At 36.7% G+C, this 16,404-nt stretch overlaps 3 protein-coding genes across 4 annotated transcripts; 1 reads left to right on the top strand and 2 right to left on the bottom strand.

Moving 5' to 3' along the window:
* The first annotated feature begins 352 nt into the window (after positions 1-352).
* LOC117636827 (probable ubiquitin-conjugating enzyme E2 23) lies at positions 353-7,388 on the top strand. Of its 2 annotated transcripts, none has more exons than XM_034371511.1 (8): positions 353-552; positions 1,353-3,442; positions 3,983-4,129; positions 4,666-5,151; positions 5,414-5,483; positions 5,565-5,704; positions 5,856-6,167; positions 6,786-7,388. In XM_034371511.1, exons 2-8 carry the CDS (start codon positions 1,397-1,399, stop codon positions 7,032-7,034), a joined length of 3,450 nt encoding a protein of 1,149 aa, XP_034227402.1. In that variant the 5' UTR covers positions 353-552; positions 1,353-1,396; the 3' UTR covers positions 7,035-7,388. The 2 variants fall into 2 exon arrangements, with proteins under 2 accessions (XP_034227402.1, XP_034227403.1); XM_034371512.1 differs by having other exon boundaries at positions 410-552; positions 1,389-3,442.
* An 814-nt stretch (positions 7,389-8,202) lies between these two features.
* Positions 8,203-10,270, bottom strand: LOC117637286. Its single transcript, XM_034372137.1, has 2 exons — positions 9,652-10,270; positions 8,203-8,489 (listed from the first exon to the last, which is right to left on the bottom strand). The coding sequence occupies exon 1, from the start codon at positions 10,118-10,120 to the stop codon at positions 9,665-9,667; it is 456 nt and encodes a 151-aa protein (XP_034228028.1). The 5' UTR covers positions 10,121-10,270; the 3' UTR covers positions 8,203-8,489; positions 9,652-9,664.
* A 573-nt stretch (positions 10,271-10,843) lies between these two features.
* Positions 10,844-14,302, bottom strand: LOC117638565 (transcription factor ABORTED MICROSPORES). Its single transcript, XM_034373672.1, has 9 exons — positions 14,205-14,302; positions 13,935-14,111; positions 13,295-13,373; positions 13,140-13,208; positions 12,876-12,960; positions 12,238-12,581; positions 11,736-12,005; positions 11,424-11,600; positions 10,844-11,056 (listed from the first exon to the last, which is right to left on the bottom strand). Exons 1-9 carry the CDS (start codon positions 14,300-14,302, stop codon positions 10,844-10,846), a joined length of 1,512 nt encoding a protein of 503 aa, XP_034229563.1.
* Between the last annotated feature and the right edge of the window lie 2,102 nt (positions 14,303-16,404).

The raw sequence follows: 16,404 nt of genomic DNA, 5'->3' as shown, positions 1-16,404 counted from the left end.
TTATTTTCACAATATTAACTATTGGTATGTTCCTCATCCAATGGTGGCAAGTATTTATCTTTAAAATTTTAATTGAAAATATTTAGTGAATTTTTTTGCTCTTCTTTGTCAACTCATTGTTATAATGAATATAGAAAAAAAAAATTTATATATATATAGAGAGAGAGAGAGAGAGAGAGAGAGAGAGAGAGAGAGAGAGAGAGAGAGAGAATGAAAAATAAAAGGACGATTAAGTTCGAATCCCATTATACCACCTCTCTCAAATAATTTTATTTTTATTTTTTAAAATTAATCTTTGAGTGAACAGTAATTAAATATTATAATTATTTTTTGAAATGGAAGGGCGTATCCAAAATTACGAAACCACCCTTATGCCGCTTCCAGCTCCGCCCTCTGCATTATATTCTCCCCGACAAATCACAATACCCTGGGAGCCCCTCTCCGTTCGAAAAATCACAAAGCTTTTTCTCTTCTCTGTTCGTCGTCTTCTTCTTCTTCCTTTATCAGACTCATCTCTGTTTTTCTCCGCTCAAACTCTCAGGTTTTCATTAGGTAATTCTCGCATAACCCCTTCCTTCAATCCTCTAATTACATATAGCTCCAAGCTCATTTTTTTGTATTTTTTGATTAATCGTTTTCCTTTTTATCAAATGATTTCAATCTCGATTGGGTTGGATTGAAATCTATGATTTTAAGAAAAAAAAATGTAATCTAATGGAGACGTTATTGTATGCGGATTTTTGCAGATATGGTTTTTCCATTGTTTCTTTATATTTAAAATCGAGTGCTTGGCTCGTCTGCTAAATGTGAGCTGCTCGAGAGTTTCTTAGCTGCGATTTTATTGATATGATTACTTTTTCTATTTATCCAATACTCACCCCCTATCTTATTGAATCCGATTGGACCGTTGGGTTCCACGTTCATATCTGATGATTTTCACCTTTGGATGTGTTTGTAATTTTTTTATAGCTTAACGTGATTTGATTCTGAGGTCAACTCTTCAGTTTCTTATGTTGGATGAAGATCATGTATTTGCATCTATGTTTTTTCAATTATTTATTTTTGGGGTTGAAACTTTTAAAAGTATTTTATTAGTATCCATCTGGGGGATAATTTAAGTGTTAAATCTCTTGTACGTATTATTTTTTTATTAAGAACTTAGAAAAGTAACTCAGTTTGCTGGTTAAGTAGTAATCCACATAACTCTTTATTTTCCCAGAAGCTTTATGAAGAGGGAAATCATATGAGTTTAGCTTTATGATTATTTAAGTACGGAAAATTTAGCAAGGTGTTTCCTTTCTCTTAAGAAGACGATAAATCTCAAATTTTTGTTACTTTTTTGGTTATATCAGCTGGACAATAAGACCACATTTAGCGTGTGTTCTCAGATTTTTGGATGGGAACTAAGCAGCAGGACTCCGTTTTTAAAGAGGATGAGTCCACTACTCTTGACCGTGATAATAATTCTTTGAGTCAGGTTGATTCTTCAACAAGTGCAGTTCTATCTGATCCAAATGTAAATAATGAAAGCAACGAAGTTAAAAAGTTGAGTGAGGTTGTCAGTAACATTAACAATACCCCATATATCTATAGGCAAGACGTTGTGAGGAGCAAGAGTGGAATGATTGGGATTGTGACTGAAGTTGCCGGTGATTCAGATTCTGATAGCAGCATCACTGATGATGAGGATGATGATGAAGATGACGACAACGACGACGATGATGATGATGGTGAAAATGAGGAAGAAGCTCGTAACGATAATACTACTCATGGGAATGGTGACAAGAACAAAAGTGGTGGTAATGATAAGAGCGGTCCCCTTCCTGCTGACCAGGTTCGAGTACTTTGGATTGATGAAACTCAGTCAACACAAAATATTAGTGATTTATCAGTTGTTGATCGAGGATTCTTACATGGGGATTTTGTTGCTGCTGCTTCTGACCCAACTGGGCAAGTTGGTGTTGTGGTGGATGTCAATATCTCTGTTGATTTGTTAGCTCCTGATGGGTCAGTCATAAAAGATATATCATCCAACAACTTAAAACGTGTGAGGGAGTTCACTGTGGGTGATTATGTGGTCCTTGGTCCCTGGCTAGGTAGAATTGATGATGTTTATGATAATGTGACAGTTTTGTTTGATGATGGTTCCGTGTGTAAAGTTATGAGAGCAGAACCAATGGATCTCAAACCAGTTTCCAAGAATATGCTTGAAGATGTGCATTTTCCTTACTACCCAGGGCAGCGTGTGAAGGCAAGGTCATCGTCAGTTTTCAAGAATTCTAGGTGGCTATCTGGCTTGTGGAAACCTAATCGTCTGGAAGGTACTGTTACCAAGGTTACAGTTGCATCAGTATTAATCTATTGGATAGCCTCTGCTGGCTGTGGGCCAGATTCTTCTATTGCCCCTGCTAAAGAGCAGATTCCCAAGAACTTGAAACTGTTGTCTTGCTTTACACATGCAAATTGGCAATTGGGTGATTGGTGTCTTTTCCCCCCATCAGTGTCATCATCTTCCATTCCCTTAGACAAGGGTTTGTCAAAATTAGAACTTCATGATTCTGTAAACAGTGAGTTAGAATCTACTCAAATAGGTAGTGGGTGCGATTCAGAAGAGAGTGCACTAGAAGAATCAAATCGAAATAATGAATCCATGGATATTGATCCAGTGTCTGTATTAGATGGAAACAATGAAAATACTGGAATGAATACATCTATTGAATCTAGTTCCTGCTGTAGTTCATTGTCAGCTTCAAAGGAGCCTGTTAATGAAACTTGGCCTCTTCATCGCAAAAAGATCCGCAAAGTTGTGGTTAGAAGAGACAAGAAGGTGCGGAAGGAAGAAAGTTTTCAAAGATCCTTTTTGATTGTGAATACCAGGACAAAAGTTGATGTAGCATGGCAGGATGGTACAACAGAATGGAAGCTGGACTCAACAAATTTAATTCCACTTGATAGTCCTGGTGATCACGAATTTGTTGCTGAACAGTATGTGGTGGAGAAGGCATCTGATGATGGTGACGATGCTGGTGAAGATAGACGTGTTGGGCTTGTGAAAAGTGTCAATGCCAAGGAGCGAACAGCTTGTGTAAGGTGGTTAAAGCCAATTTCCAGAGCGGAAGATCCTAGAGAGTTTGACAAGGAGGAAGTTGTGAGCGTCTATGAGCTTGAGGGGCATCCGGATTATGATTACTGTTATGGGGATGTTGTTGTTAGACTGTTGCCAGTTTTTTTCTCTGCTCAAACTGCTTCAGGAACAGACTTTGATGAGGAACCAAAGCAGCAAGATATTCCAAGTGAGCTTAGATCTGCTTGTAAGAAAAAAGAAGATCCATCTAATGATGAAGCTTGTGTGGACTTCTCAGATCTTTCTTGGGTTGGAAATATAACTGGTCTTAAGAATGGGGATATTGAAGTTACGTGGGCTGATGGGATGGTTTCTACGGTATGTTCATCGCCTGATTTCAAATCATCACTTTTGTTTTCTTCATGATTTGTATGTCAATCTTAAACCTCAAACTCTGTAACTTAGACTTATCAGATTCACAACATCAGTACTTTATACTCTCCTGTGTATAAAATGGTTCAGTTTAAAAGGTTGAGGGTATCTGTTATTTGAATTGTTAAAGTTATGTTGATTAGGGCAAAGAAACTTGTGAAAGGGATGTAAACCTTGTGAAATAAACCTGTTTTCCAATAGAGTATGACAGAAGCGTAGGAACTCATGGGAAATTTCTGATGGTAAGAATAGTCTCGTTAGCCATGTAAAACAAAATTAGGATCTTTTGAATATTTTGGGCTTGGATTATTACTTGAGAATTAAAAAATAAAAATGAAAATCTTTGTTCAAACTGCTCAACCTTGATGTGCGGCATAAGTATAAATAAGTTTGTGCTTGTTTTTTATATATATTCGTACTTAACATTTTATGGAAGAGTTCCAAGTATTGTTGATTCAATTACTTGTTTCTTTGATTTGTTACTAGGTTGGACCTCAAGCAATTTATGTTGTTGGTCGAGCTGATGATGATGAGTCAATTGGTGCTGGGAGTGAGGTTAGTGATGCTGCTAGTTGGGAAACAGTGAATGATGATGAGATGCATGCACTATTTACCCCTGAGGGTACAGAAGAGGTTTGTTTCTGTTCGAAATAGTAGTATTTTTCACCAAATTTACAATCAGATGTCTGCCAGAAAAGTTACAACCAAATTTACAGAAGAGGTTCAGATGTCTACAAAAAGAACTCTAATGTGTAGCACTCTCATATGGGGTTGGAATAGTTATTCAAGATGTAGTTTGCTCATCTGGGATAGAGGTTTTGACTTTTGACATTATTGTATTCTGGAAGATCATGACCTAGCATGTTTTATACCTTTGGACCAGTAGGCCTTATTGTTCTCCTTTCCCTTTAAGAACATGGGTACTTGAATTTATCTTTATTGTCTTTCAAAGCATTATTAAATTGACAGACTGGGTACTTGAACTCATCATATTGGGAGACTGATTCTTTTTTCATATCTGCGAGTCTGACCATCAAAAGTTTGATTCCTCCCCTAGATGAATTTATTCTTTTCCTTGATTATAATTGGATATTGAAGACCTTAAATATACTCTATTATTTTTGTGATTTTTTATTGTTGAATAAGATGCGCAAGTTTTTTATGTTCAGGAAGTTGGGCTACAAAATGCCTTTGATATTAATACTGAACCAGAAGAGAGTGAAGAGAACAATTCTGGGATTAACCCAGCTTTGTCCGTCCCCTTGGCTGCACTTCGGTTCGTTACCAGACTTGCAACTGGTATATTCTCAAGGGGTCAAAAGAATTTGGATTCAATTTCTTTGGATGCTGAAGGTGAAGGTGAATTTGAGCCTCGTGAAGTGGAAATTTCTCAGGGAAGAGATCATGGTGAAGATTCCAGCTCTCAAAAATCTAACGTGGTGGATACTTGTGGTGTGGAAATAAATAAGGGAGAAGAAGAAAAACATGTTTCCCCCCAGACTGCAGAAGCGTTGGATGCAGCAGAAATCCTGTATAACTTGAGGACTGAAGAATCAGATGCTACAGAATGTAGGAAGGATGATGCTTGCAGTTTCAAACGCTTTGATATAGCCAAAGACCCTTTGGACCATCATTTTCTTGGTGCAGCTGGGCAGGTATTTTTTCTATTTCAATTCCAATCCCAATGTCCCTTTGTGTATTAGCATTGTGGCAGGTCTGTCAGTTAAATCTTGAAGGATTCCTCATTCAGCATGCATGGACATACTATAGATTAGTTATAATAAAGTATAAACTAGGAGTTTATCTTTAGGAAAAGAAAAGAAGGAAGGAAAATGATGTGTTTAGGATATTTCGACCTATAGACCAGAACTGTTCTTTATATTTTTAACCTGTTTTTCACATTAAATGTACTTACAGAATACCAGTGGAAGAAAGTGGTTAAAGAAGGTTCAGCAAGATTGGGGCATCCTTCAAAATAACCTTCCTGGTAAGAATTGATGTCTAATTTTTACTCTCACTATCTGTCCCAGTTTAGCAACACTTGGTTTTAACAGTGAAATTTAAACAGATGGGATTTGCGTACGAGTTTATGAAGATCGAATGGATCTCTTGAGGGCAGTTATAGTTGGGGCTTATGGGACTCCTTACCAAGACGGCCTCTTCTTTTTTGATTTTCACCTCCCTCCAGAGTACCCTGATGTTCCTCCGGTTAGAACTACTATCTAATTTTTGTTAATCTTTGGTTAAGCTATAATTTATTTTTATCATTTAATTAGCCAATTTGTAACATTCTCTTTGGATTTGATGCAAAGAAAAGGTCATTTGCTCTGGTCCTCTGAATAAATTTGTGATGTTACAGACAGCATACTATCATTCTGGTGGCTGGCGGATAAATCCAAATCTATATGAAGAAGGCAAGGTGTGCCTTAGTCTTTTAAATACTTGGACTGGCAGAGGAAATGAAGTATGGGATCCAAAGTCTTCTAGCATTCTTCAAGTGCTTGTTTCACTCCAGGGGTTGGTGCTAAATTCTAAGCCATATTTTAATGAAGCTGGCTACGACAAGCAGATTGGGACCGCTGAAGGAGAGAAAAATTCATTGTCCTACAATGAGAATACTTTCTTACTGAACTGCAAGACAATGATGTATCTTATGCGGAGGCCACCGAAGGTGATGTTTCATATTTCGAATATTCAATTTTCCATTATAAGATTCTATTCTCTTTATGCGTGTCATATATATAGTTTTCTGTTATCTTTGTTTCATTAAATTTTTCTTGGTGATAAGGATCCCATCCTCAGGTGGTCCCATATTAGTTGGATTTTACTCAATCGGTTCATGGAATTTTCTATGTTGCGTCTGATCATATACATCCTACCCAGTTGTAGCTTTGGCTATGGCTCTGCGTCCCAGTCACCTATGTGTAAATCTACCATATTTTTAAATAGAAGACGATGGTGCAGTCTTATGTGGAATTAGATTCAGTATTGAGTTGGGTGTGCACATTGAAATAAGTGGTATGATACGAGCACTATGAATATACATGGTAGGAAAGGAAGTTTATATGCCTGCCATGGCATCATGTCAAGTATATCATGTAAAATATTACCACCAAACTATATCATGTATAATTTATCACCAAACTATATATTGAGCTTATTTGATGTTTGTTAATACTTGCTTGTTAAATACTTGGAGACCACTCTTCATGTTCTTCTTGTGCTGACTCTCAGTAAAGGCTGGATCCATTTTTTAGCAGTATTATTCACATTTCAATGTCATGTACAGGACTTTGAAGAGCTTGTCAAAGACCATTTCAGGAGGCAGGGTTATTATATCTTGAAGGCCTGTGATGCATATATGAAAGGGAATTTGATTGGCTCTCTCACTAAAGACGCCTCTGCTGTTAAGAGCGACGTAGATTCGACCTCGGTTGGTTTCAAATTGATGTTAGCTAAGATTGTACCAAAGCTCTTCTTGGCTTTGAATGAGGTTGGAGCAAATTGTCATGAATTTAAGCATCTGCAACAATCATAGCATAGGTTTGAAGATGCAATTTGCCTCTGGATCCGTCAAGCCAACAAGGTCAATCTGTTTTGATTCATTGTTGTTTCCTAAACAATTGAGATACTTGTCAATGTAAAGGGTTTTCACATTCTATTAGATTTCAATTTTTTTTTCTTTAACTCTCAATAGAAATTGAAAGCCTTGTCTATTTTAGGCTGTGGAGGTTTGTTAGAGCAAAGTTGCTGGCTGGCACTCTCGTTTTTTGGTAAACGATAATTTTCTACAAGCAGCAAAATTGGCTGCTACCCTTTGTTGACATAACTTTTGGTAGGTTTTTGTACGGGGATTTCCGCGATTGCAAAAGCTATACCTTTTGTTTGCTCATTTGTTCTTGGATTGAATTGAATTTAAAAAAATAAATGGCTTCAAATAATTATGTTAAAAATAAATGGCTTCAAATAATTATATATCATTTACCATGTGAAATGGCTTCTCATACTTCAATTCCTTAGCTCACTTGTTTATTTGTCTTGAGTCATTACAGAAAAACCAAAATACAGCTTCTCTTCTGGGCATCACCAGCTCTGTGTTCTATTCAATATTTTTATTCAATTGATCAAGAATTTTGAACAAACTTTTTTTAAAGAATGCTTTCTTAGTCCTTGTAGAAATCAAACCTTTTGATGACCTTTTTTAGAGGGGCGATAGTATACTAAACTCCTGTGACGCACACTACATGAATGCTAGGACTTGAATCAGGACATTTCTTGGGAGAGTAATTGCTCTAAACCACTACACTAGTGAGTCATTTGCGGCTGGACTTGAGTTCAATTGGCCATTTTATACCTTAATCAATTCAATTAATCCATTGAGCTTCAGCTTTAAACTTTTCGTTTTTACCATGGAGTGCATCTAATTGCAAATACTGTCAATTCAAAATCTACCTTGTTGGAAAGGGAACTCGAAAGGTGCTTTTCCACTTTACAATAGGACATGTTTATCATGTAGCCTTTACCATTTCCATAATTGTAATCATAAACCAGACAATTTGCCCAGTGTCCATTCGGTAATTTTACCATATAGACGTCGAGCCTTGTAGCATGAACTTGTAATTATGTATGACATTAAAGTGATTGGTTATCTACACTGTTGTATTAGAGCGGCTTCCAGTCCGGTGTGTACCCAATGTGCAGCAAAGTTTGAGTATTTGAATGTGTAACAAGCACATTATTAATAAGAACAAAATAAGTTTAATATCACACATCCAAATCTAGTACAAAAAATAATAATTATGGGATTGGAGAACCCATTTTTAGCAATAACATAATTCTCCTCTCACTGGTTTGGAACAGGTGCATTGTTCCCCTGCAATGCTTAAACTGAATCTACTTTCACTACTCTGTGCAAACCGGAGGATTCCACGTGTTGTCGTCATCGATAATTACTAAAACTTTCATGGCTGTTATGGTCCCAGTGCTCCTTCCCCTAATATGCCACAAGAAAGATAGAAGAGTTTCATGTTAAAGCACCCCAGCAAGCAAGATTACATCTGCATTGCTATATACTAATTGCAAGGTTAGGTTTTGTGGTTGCAGATTTTAAAGATAGTAAAGGCCTTTGTGCGAGAGCAATAGCTTGCACAAACATTGAGTTATCAAAGCAAGTAAAATTTACACACGGGAAATGTATCTTCTTCAAGCTTTATACAGTACACGGATGTAGATGTGAAATTTCGATTTCATGAACTTCTAAGAATTTCTCTAAAATCAAGTGACAACAAGATGAACACCAATACTAGTACAAATTCCATCACGTCAGAGATGATGTCTTCTAGAAATAAGCATCCATGCCCAAGCATATCATCTTCATCTTCTAATTCAAAGTTTCTATGTGTTTTTATATACCCCCGATTAGAGACTTTCTGATGCTAATAAAATCTTTCGAACCCTCAAGGATTCAGATAAACTACATTTTCAGCATTAGCTAGCTAAAAAACTTATGGATAGAATACTATACAACTTTCAACATAGACAAATAACTTAACACTGAGCTGCTACACCGATTGATCCTCTGACTGATTTACCACTCTTAAACACTACACAGTTCAATATTAACAATCATAACTCATTCATCTCCATTTGGATCTCGAAGAAGACATAGGAAAATAAAATTCGATCCTACTACTTGTGTTCTTTGTTTTCCCCAAGAAGTTAAACTTTGAACCGGACAGTATCATTCACGAAAAAGTACTACTTCGTCTTAAACATAAAAGAGTTTATCAAATACTCGGATTTTTTCAGCAACAAAACTCAAATCATGTTCTCAACAAAAGTAGTTCACCAAATTCTAAAAGCATTAAACATTCTTGATCAAGCTCTCACCTTTTCAAAATATTTGCTTTTAATTTAGTCCATTCTAATCAAAGCATATTACACCCAGTTGCTCAACGTCAATTATCATCCAAATTCCCTATTCATAACATTGCTAAAGCAAAAATCCACCATCAAATTCAACCCATGAATCTAAGTAGAAAAAAATACAAAATACCATGTAGCTGAACAGCATTCACTAACCATTTTCTATGTTTATTTTCATCCCAATAAACATCAAGAGAACTGGAAAAAAAAACCTAAGGATAAACAAGTACCAGCAAAAGATGTTCATAGACCACCGGTCTTGATGAACCTTCTCCGAGCCAAAAACCTCGACAACGGTGGTGTAAGCGCCAGAGTAATCGGAACCCGAAGGGGAAACAGAGCCTTGTTACAGAGCACAGCCAATGCTAGTGCCCCACCAGTTGAAGCCGCGAGCTCAGCCGTCCGATTCCTCTTCTTTTCCTCAATCACAACCGTTGATGGGCCAATTTCGGAGGTGGGTCTGTCGCGAAACACCGACCCATCAGAGATTTCGGGTGGGTTTTGGGCGCTTTCGTCTTTGGAGGAGACGCTTCCCATGTGAAGCTTGTCGAGCAGCAACTCCACGTCGAGGTTGTTGTTGATGGCTACGTAGAGGCCTGTAATTGAGGCAGCTGAGACTGAGAAATGGACCCCAAGTGCCACCTTTCCGTACTTCTTCAGGAGCTCTTTGAATCGGCCAGCACTGAGGATGGAAGCCATTGATGGACAAAAAAAAAAGTTGAGATTTTGGGGAGCCGGTGAGGTTTTTTTGAGAGAATGCTAGGGTTTTTGTGGACTTTAAGGTAAAGTGGGTTACTGGTTTCTTATAATTTTTTGTCAGTTTGATCCTTCTTTTCGGACAAGAAACATGAATAACTTGGTTACGGGGTCAAACACTCAGCCATTCAAGTGGTTATTGGAGCTCCAAGTGGTTGCTCTTGGGCCTCATTCTACCTTGGTTCTTTTTCTCTCTTGTGGGCCATAATTGGTTAAGGACTACAAGTGGAAAGCCCATGATTGAAGATTGAAGCTTCAAATTTTTATTTATTTTTTTAATTTTTTGTAAAAATTGAAGCTTCAATCTGATTGATGAATATTGTTTGTGTATGTGTTTGTTTTTCATCATTAGAGTGGGTGCGAAATTCACTGTTTTTAGTGAGTTTCACATATTTTTATGCGTGCAAGTTCGACACACTACGTTGGATGCACATAAAATTATAATGTAACTTTAGATCATGACTAAAATTGATGACTTGTATAAGTCGGGTTGCTACTACAAATACTTCTTCAAAATGAAACTGTATTAAATGTTGATTCGAACTGAATTTTAAGATATGTAGAATATGTCCTTTGAGATTGCGTCCGCAAGCTTCTACCAAAGTGAACAAATAAACAAATAAAGTACTCAAACTAGTGCTTTTTTCCATATAAAACACTGATGCTTCATGTTTCATTAGGAAGATGGTGCAAGTGGAAGGGATTAAAATGGCGGTTGTGGAGGTGTAGGTGGTGGTGATGGTCATGGTCATGGTTGTCAAAGCCGACGCCATTCTCTGCTGCTTTAGCTATCTCACTACGCCATCTTGATGGGTTCCTTGTTAGCTCTAGCAAGGAGTCCCTCACATCATCAGCTTCAACCATCTCACTATCCTTTCTCTGCTAACCAACAAATAAATAGAGATCATTTTATTAAGATTGCTTCCTTCTGTTTTTATAAGGAAGATGTTACAAAGCTCACTTTTCTCTCAATGCTTTTTTTTCAACTCTCTCACAAAGTAGGTTGACCTACATGAGTCTCACAATATCACGAGTCTCATATTTTGTGAGGAAACTTTTTGTTTACAACGAGTGTATACAACATAGAGTTCATACGCTTACACGTTGATTATGTGACAAATGATTGTAAGAGGAGCAAATGATTGTGTGAAAGAGTTGGAAAAAAAGTCGGGTTTTATAAGCCTTCCTTTTATATACATGTTGAATAAGTATTTTCTTAAGCCAGATTATGCTACAAGAAACTAACCTCTACGATGAAAACGTTGGACACGAGGCATCTGAAGCTAGTCACATTGGCATTAATAACTTCCAGGCTTAGAGAGCTCAAAGCCTCCATCAATCTCACAAATCCACCAGGCTTGTGCTCACAGAACACTTTAACAAAGAACTGATTTCCATCTAATTGAGCCACTTCCACTTGGGGCTACAGCATTTTCCCAATTTCTTTGATTATTAGCCAAGAAAGAAATGAAACCCAAAAGAAAAAAAAGAAAAAAACAAAAAAGAAAGAAAAAAGATACTTAAAGAGAGAAGAACACAAGATATATCATATATATACCTCCATCTGTTGTGTCTTGTGGTCATGGATAACATCTGAATCTTGGCTTTGTTTGGAGATGCTATCGTGTTGATGATCAGTTTTAGGGCCCCCAGGGTCAAGTTCACTTTGAATCTCTGATTGTATATTGTTGTGGTGGCCAGTGATGCCAGAGTTCTTTGGACCTTCATCCTCTGCATGATCATCAAGCTCATCTTGGAGTTGTTTAGCTTGCTTCTGCAACTCCTGCACATACTCGATTGCATCCCCAAGAATGGAAGCCCTGTCCAACTGTGAATCAAAATGAGTTGGCATTAGAAATAAGATCACTTTCTATTAGTAATAACATCAAATGCCAGTTCTTAAGAGTTGAGATTGCTAATGGGCTTTTTTCATCTTTCCTTGTATTGTTTATAAAGCTCAAATCGATCAAATACACAAGCGACGTGAGACATGTTTGCATAACATAAACACAAAATAGTGAGGTATCAGAAGAAAAGGAGTGAGATGATATAATGGTTACCTTGGAAATATTGGGAACCAGAGCTCTAAGAGCAAAAAGTCTTTCATTAAGCTTCTTCCTTCTCTTTCTCTCAGCAACAAGGTTTTTGGCTTGAGGCCCTTTCCCTGCCCTCCTTCTCTGGTATTTTGCATCATCCTCATCATCATCAATCTGATCACTGCAATCTGACAGTCCATCTGCAGCCGGTCCTTCGTCATGTATAATCGAGTCCTGCCTATCATTGCCGTCCTGCTGATCCATGTCTGGTGCTAATGCCTCCATGTATTGCATATGCATGTGTTGTTGTGTCTCATCAGCCATCATGGACCTCTGCATTGCCTCCATCTCTTGAAACCCGTTTTCTGCTGAGCAAATAAATGGATCTGAAAGAAATGGTTCATGTGATGCATCTCCATAAGAAACAGCAATACTATTCTTGGTTCTGTTTCCCAAGTTGTAATTAGTAAATCGCTGCAAGAATTTGATTGGAGAATTGCTTATTGTACCCATGGAGACATCATATGGTAGGTTCAGATTATCTAACTTCGAACAAATTCTAGAGGAAAGGGGTGGCTTGAAATGAACATTGTTGATATCCATTTGATCATTTCCATTATCTAAGAGGATCTTTGATTCGATTTCACTCATTGTACTCATACCGGTTATGTTATCGAGGGTGTCCTGCTCCATTGAGATGCTGTATTGGGCTGTGATAAAATCAATAACATGCTGATCTTCAAATACCTGCAGTCACAGAAAACAGAACAATTAATACATTCTCAATGTGATAATTTTATTACCATGCAAGTAGATCATTTCTTTCAGATAATGAAGGGAAAGGCTGTACTTTATTGCTCATACAAAATGTGCATGCTTGTGGTAAAGATAGACAAATGGGAATTAAAGAGCAATGGAAACATTACTTGTTTGGTAACAAGCAGCTCAATTAATCCTCCTGGTATTGGAATCAAAACGTTGGTACCAACTGTTTCCTGCAATTGTAAATTGGAAAACTATGAGCTCAATACTAAAATTGCTCTCTTTCGGAAATAGGAGAAAGAAGCTGAGTGGTACTTGCCTCTAGAGTACTTAAACATGTGTTATTAGAGAAGTTTAACCAACTGGGTTGGTTTGATATCAAGGTCTCTGCATAAATCCTGTTCATAATCATGAGCTCTCATGGTTAACTAATTTAGATATATCAAAGAAAGTATCAACTGAGCTCGATATGAAAAGTGTAAAGATATCAAAGGTCCTAATTCTGCCACATGTCAAAAGATTGAAGAAGAGAGTTGTTGAAATATTGTTAAGACTGTTAGGCAGTTTTAGCAAAAGAGTTAGAGTTCTGTTAAAGAAGTTAGAAAGGTTAAGAGGTTAGAAACGTGTACACAAAGCTTTGACAAGCTAGTATAAAAAACCATCACTGTACTGTGTTGAATAATGAATGAATGAATACATCAATTCTTCTCCTAAGATTTGCTGCTTCTCTTTGTTAAACTTCTGCTTAATATTGCTAGATTTTCAATTCAGATCATACACATTTAAACAAAAAAATTTCTTATCGATAGTTCGGATTGACAGTTCCATAACGTATATAACACATCACAATGTCTAGCAACATAGTATGCCAGACCGTCTCGAAAGAGAAAATTGCTTATATATATGAAAGAAATGAGGGATAAAGTAGAGAAAGGATAACCATGTAAATAGGTACATACCCGGAGTCTAGGGGTTGGGAAGAAGGCATTTTGGCAAGAAGATCACAAGATGTGGTTCTTGGATGCTGTAACATGGTATCCCTACAAGGAAGGACTGGAGGGAAAAGAAGATCTTGTCCAGCATCATATTGGGTGATTTCAGTCCCTGAACAGCAACAATCCATCCACTCAATGAACCTAAAAATTAAACAAACCCCAAAGTCACATACATATACATTTGTGACAGGAAGAAATTGACAGATTAATGCAGTTAACTATAGTTTCTTATACCTTTGGTCTTCACTCAGTTTCCAGATAACACAATAGTCCCAGCCTTTCAAACCCACAAGGGATCTAAGTCTCTGTATGAGGCTTGGCATTATCATCATGATGTTCATTCCACCTACAAGGTTTGATTTTAAAACATTTATAAATAAAAATCGAGCCGAAATGAGGAACAAATTAATTAAAATTCCAACAGTTAGCTAGAGTATAGTAGCTAAGAAGAAGAGAGAGAGAGAGAGAGAGAGAGACCTGAAAGATAATGGTTTGAGGAGTGCCTGGTCTTGCTTGGGGGATGAATGTGGCTACTGCCTCTTTTGACTGAACAAATTAGCAAGAAAAACAAAACAAGGATGGAAGAAGAAACAAAGAGAGAGATCCATACAAACTTCCGTTGATAGCAATAGTTAACTGCTGCACCATCATCATATTCATATCCAAAAGCTAGCCTAGATATAACACCCCATCTCAGCAAACTCACAACAAAACAAAAATTTCTATATCTGGTACATATATTTTTGGAGCTTGGAGTAAAATCAAGAAGAAAAACAATTGGGGCCTCCCTGCATTTCACAAAATGTATCTTTTTATATGGAGAGAATTTGGTAGGTGAACTGCAGTCCATGCATGAGTGTGAGATAGAGCTTATTAATTAATTCTTTTTTTTTTTCCTTTTTTTTTTTTTGAAAACACTTCCCTCCTTCTCTGTAAGTAGGAACTCCTAACATTCCTATCAAAGGGCAGTTTGACATGTATGCAAAAGTTTTTCTTTTTGGGTTTTCGATAAATTATTTTTGCATATGTGTCAAATTGTGATATGCAAGAATGAGGAGTATTTTCTTCCCGGGACGAAGACAAGCAGTATCCTTATTTAATTATTATTATTATTATTTTGGTATTTATGTTAATGATGGCAGGAGCATATGGCGTGAGCTAATATAGCGTACAAAATGCTAACTAACTTTGCAAAAGTTTTTCATTCGTTTCGGTTTGGTATATGTATTTGCTCATGTTTCAACTACTCTAAGGCTTTAAACCAAAAACGGAAACCATGCATCAGCAATTCATCAAACAGGTGGTGAACAAAACGCGGGCTCTGCTGTCCCCCATTTACATGAAATGGCCAACAGTCCACAACAAAGCTCCATATGAAATTGAAGCTGAGGCTTCCACAGAGAAAAACTCTTTTGAGACATCTTTACGTAGAACAACATTTGGGCTTTGCCGTGACATATCAGCTTTTTAGACCAATTAATTTTGTTCGCTAGGTCAAAAAATACCATTTTAAATGTTAAGGGTATTTTTGGAATTTTCTATTTTCATCTTTGGCTTCCAATCCAATTAGGCTTCTTATTAGAGCATCTCCTTTGGAGATGTCAAAAGCAAAAAGTTTAATTTGAATTTGATGTCTTACGTCGCAATTTGACATTTTGAAAAAAATTTAACTCTACTCGAAATGCCAAATATCATATTATTTTATTATATTTTTAAAAGCGAATGGGACCCATATGATGCATAAAGTTTTAAAAGAGAGTAAATGATAATACGGTTCATGATTAAAATAATATTTAACATCAAATTTTTTGATATTTTATTTTTGACACTTCTCTTCTAGCCTTCAAATCAATGTAGGATTTGACTAATCGGTTAGAACAACTTTATTTTTCAATTTTTGTCATTTTCATGTCCAAGTGGCAATTTGACATATCAGTTGGAGATGCTCCAAGTGATGTTAGAGTTTGAGCTAGTATTAAAAACAATGGTAGCTTTCCGATTAGAGTTGTTATTCCCATTACTTTTCAATAGAACTTTGAGATTTTTCTCCAAAAATAAAAAATAAAAAAAAATGGTGAATTTTAGACTATGTTTTAAAGCTATTGGTTCCAGCCCAATGGTAAATGACCTTGATTTACTAGTGGCCTCAAATTCGAACCCTCATGGCACATTGGTAATGTGTGAGAAAACCCCCACATCCTTCCTAACTTTGGCCCAAAAATAAGCTATTGTTTAATTGTTTAATTGCTTTTGCTTATTATGTCGTGTCACATTAACTAACAATTAATCAAACACCATTAACTAACAATGTCACTCATCAGTAAACTCAAACGTAGAGTAGTGTGTTTGTCCGTCACTTTGCATTTGAGTTCGATCCTCCTTCCGCATATTATTGTAATTTAGACAAAGTAATAGTAACAACATATAGCGTGTT

The sequence above is a fragment of the Prunus dulcis genome, chromosome 8 (assembly GCF_902201215.1).
Source record: "Prunus dulcis chromosome 8, ALMONDv2, whole genome shotgun sequence".
NCBI classification, from domain to species: Eukaryota; Viridiplantae; Streptophyta; class Magnoliopsida; order Rosales; family Rosaceae; genus Prunus; species Prunus dulcis.
This window is presented reverse-complemented; position numbering and strand designations above follow the sequence as displayed.

Coding starts and splice junctions, on each gene's coding strand:
- LOC117636827 (XM_034371511.1), top strand. CDS start 1,397: ATGGGAACTAAGCAGCAGGACTCCGTTTTTAAAGAGGATGAGTCCACT. Junction 3,443..3,982: donor CTGATGGGATGGTTTCTACG/GTATGTTCATCG, acceptor ATTTGTTACTAG/GTTGGACCTCAAGCAATTTA. Junction 6,168..6,785: donor TTATGCGGAGGCCACCGAAG/GTGATGTTTCAT, acceptor TGTCATGTACAG/GACTTTGAAGAGCTTGTCAA.
- LOC117637286 (XM_034372137.1), bottom strand. CDS start 10,120: ATGGCTTCCATCCTCAGTGCTGGCCGATTCAAAGAGCTCCTGAAGAAG.
- LOC117638565 (XM_034373672.1), bottom strand. CDS start 14,302: ATGATGATAATGCCAAGCCTCATACAGAGACTTAGATCCCTTGTGGGT. Junction 12,961..13,139: donor AGCTGCTTGTTACCAAACAA/GTAATGTTTCCA, acceptor CTGTGACTGCAG/GTATTTGAAGATCAGCATGT. Junction 11,057..11,423: donor CCAACGTTTTCATCGTAGAG/GTTAGTTTCTTG, acceptor GTTGGTTAGCAG/AGAAAGGATAGTGAGATGGT.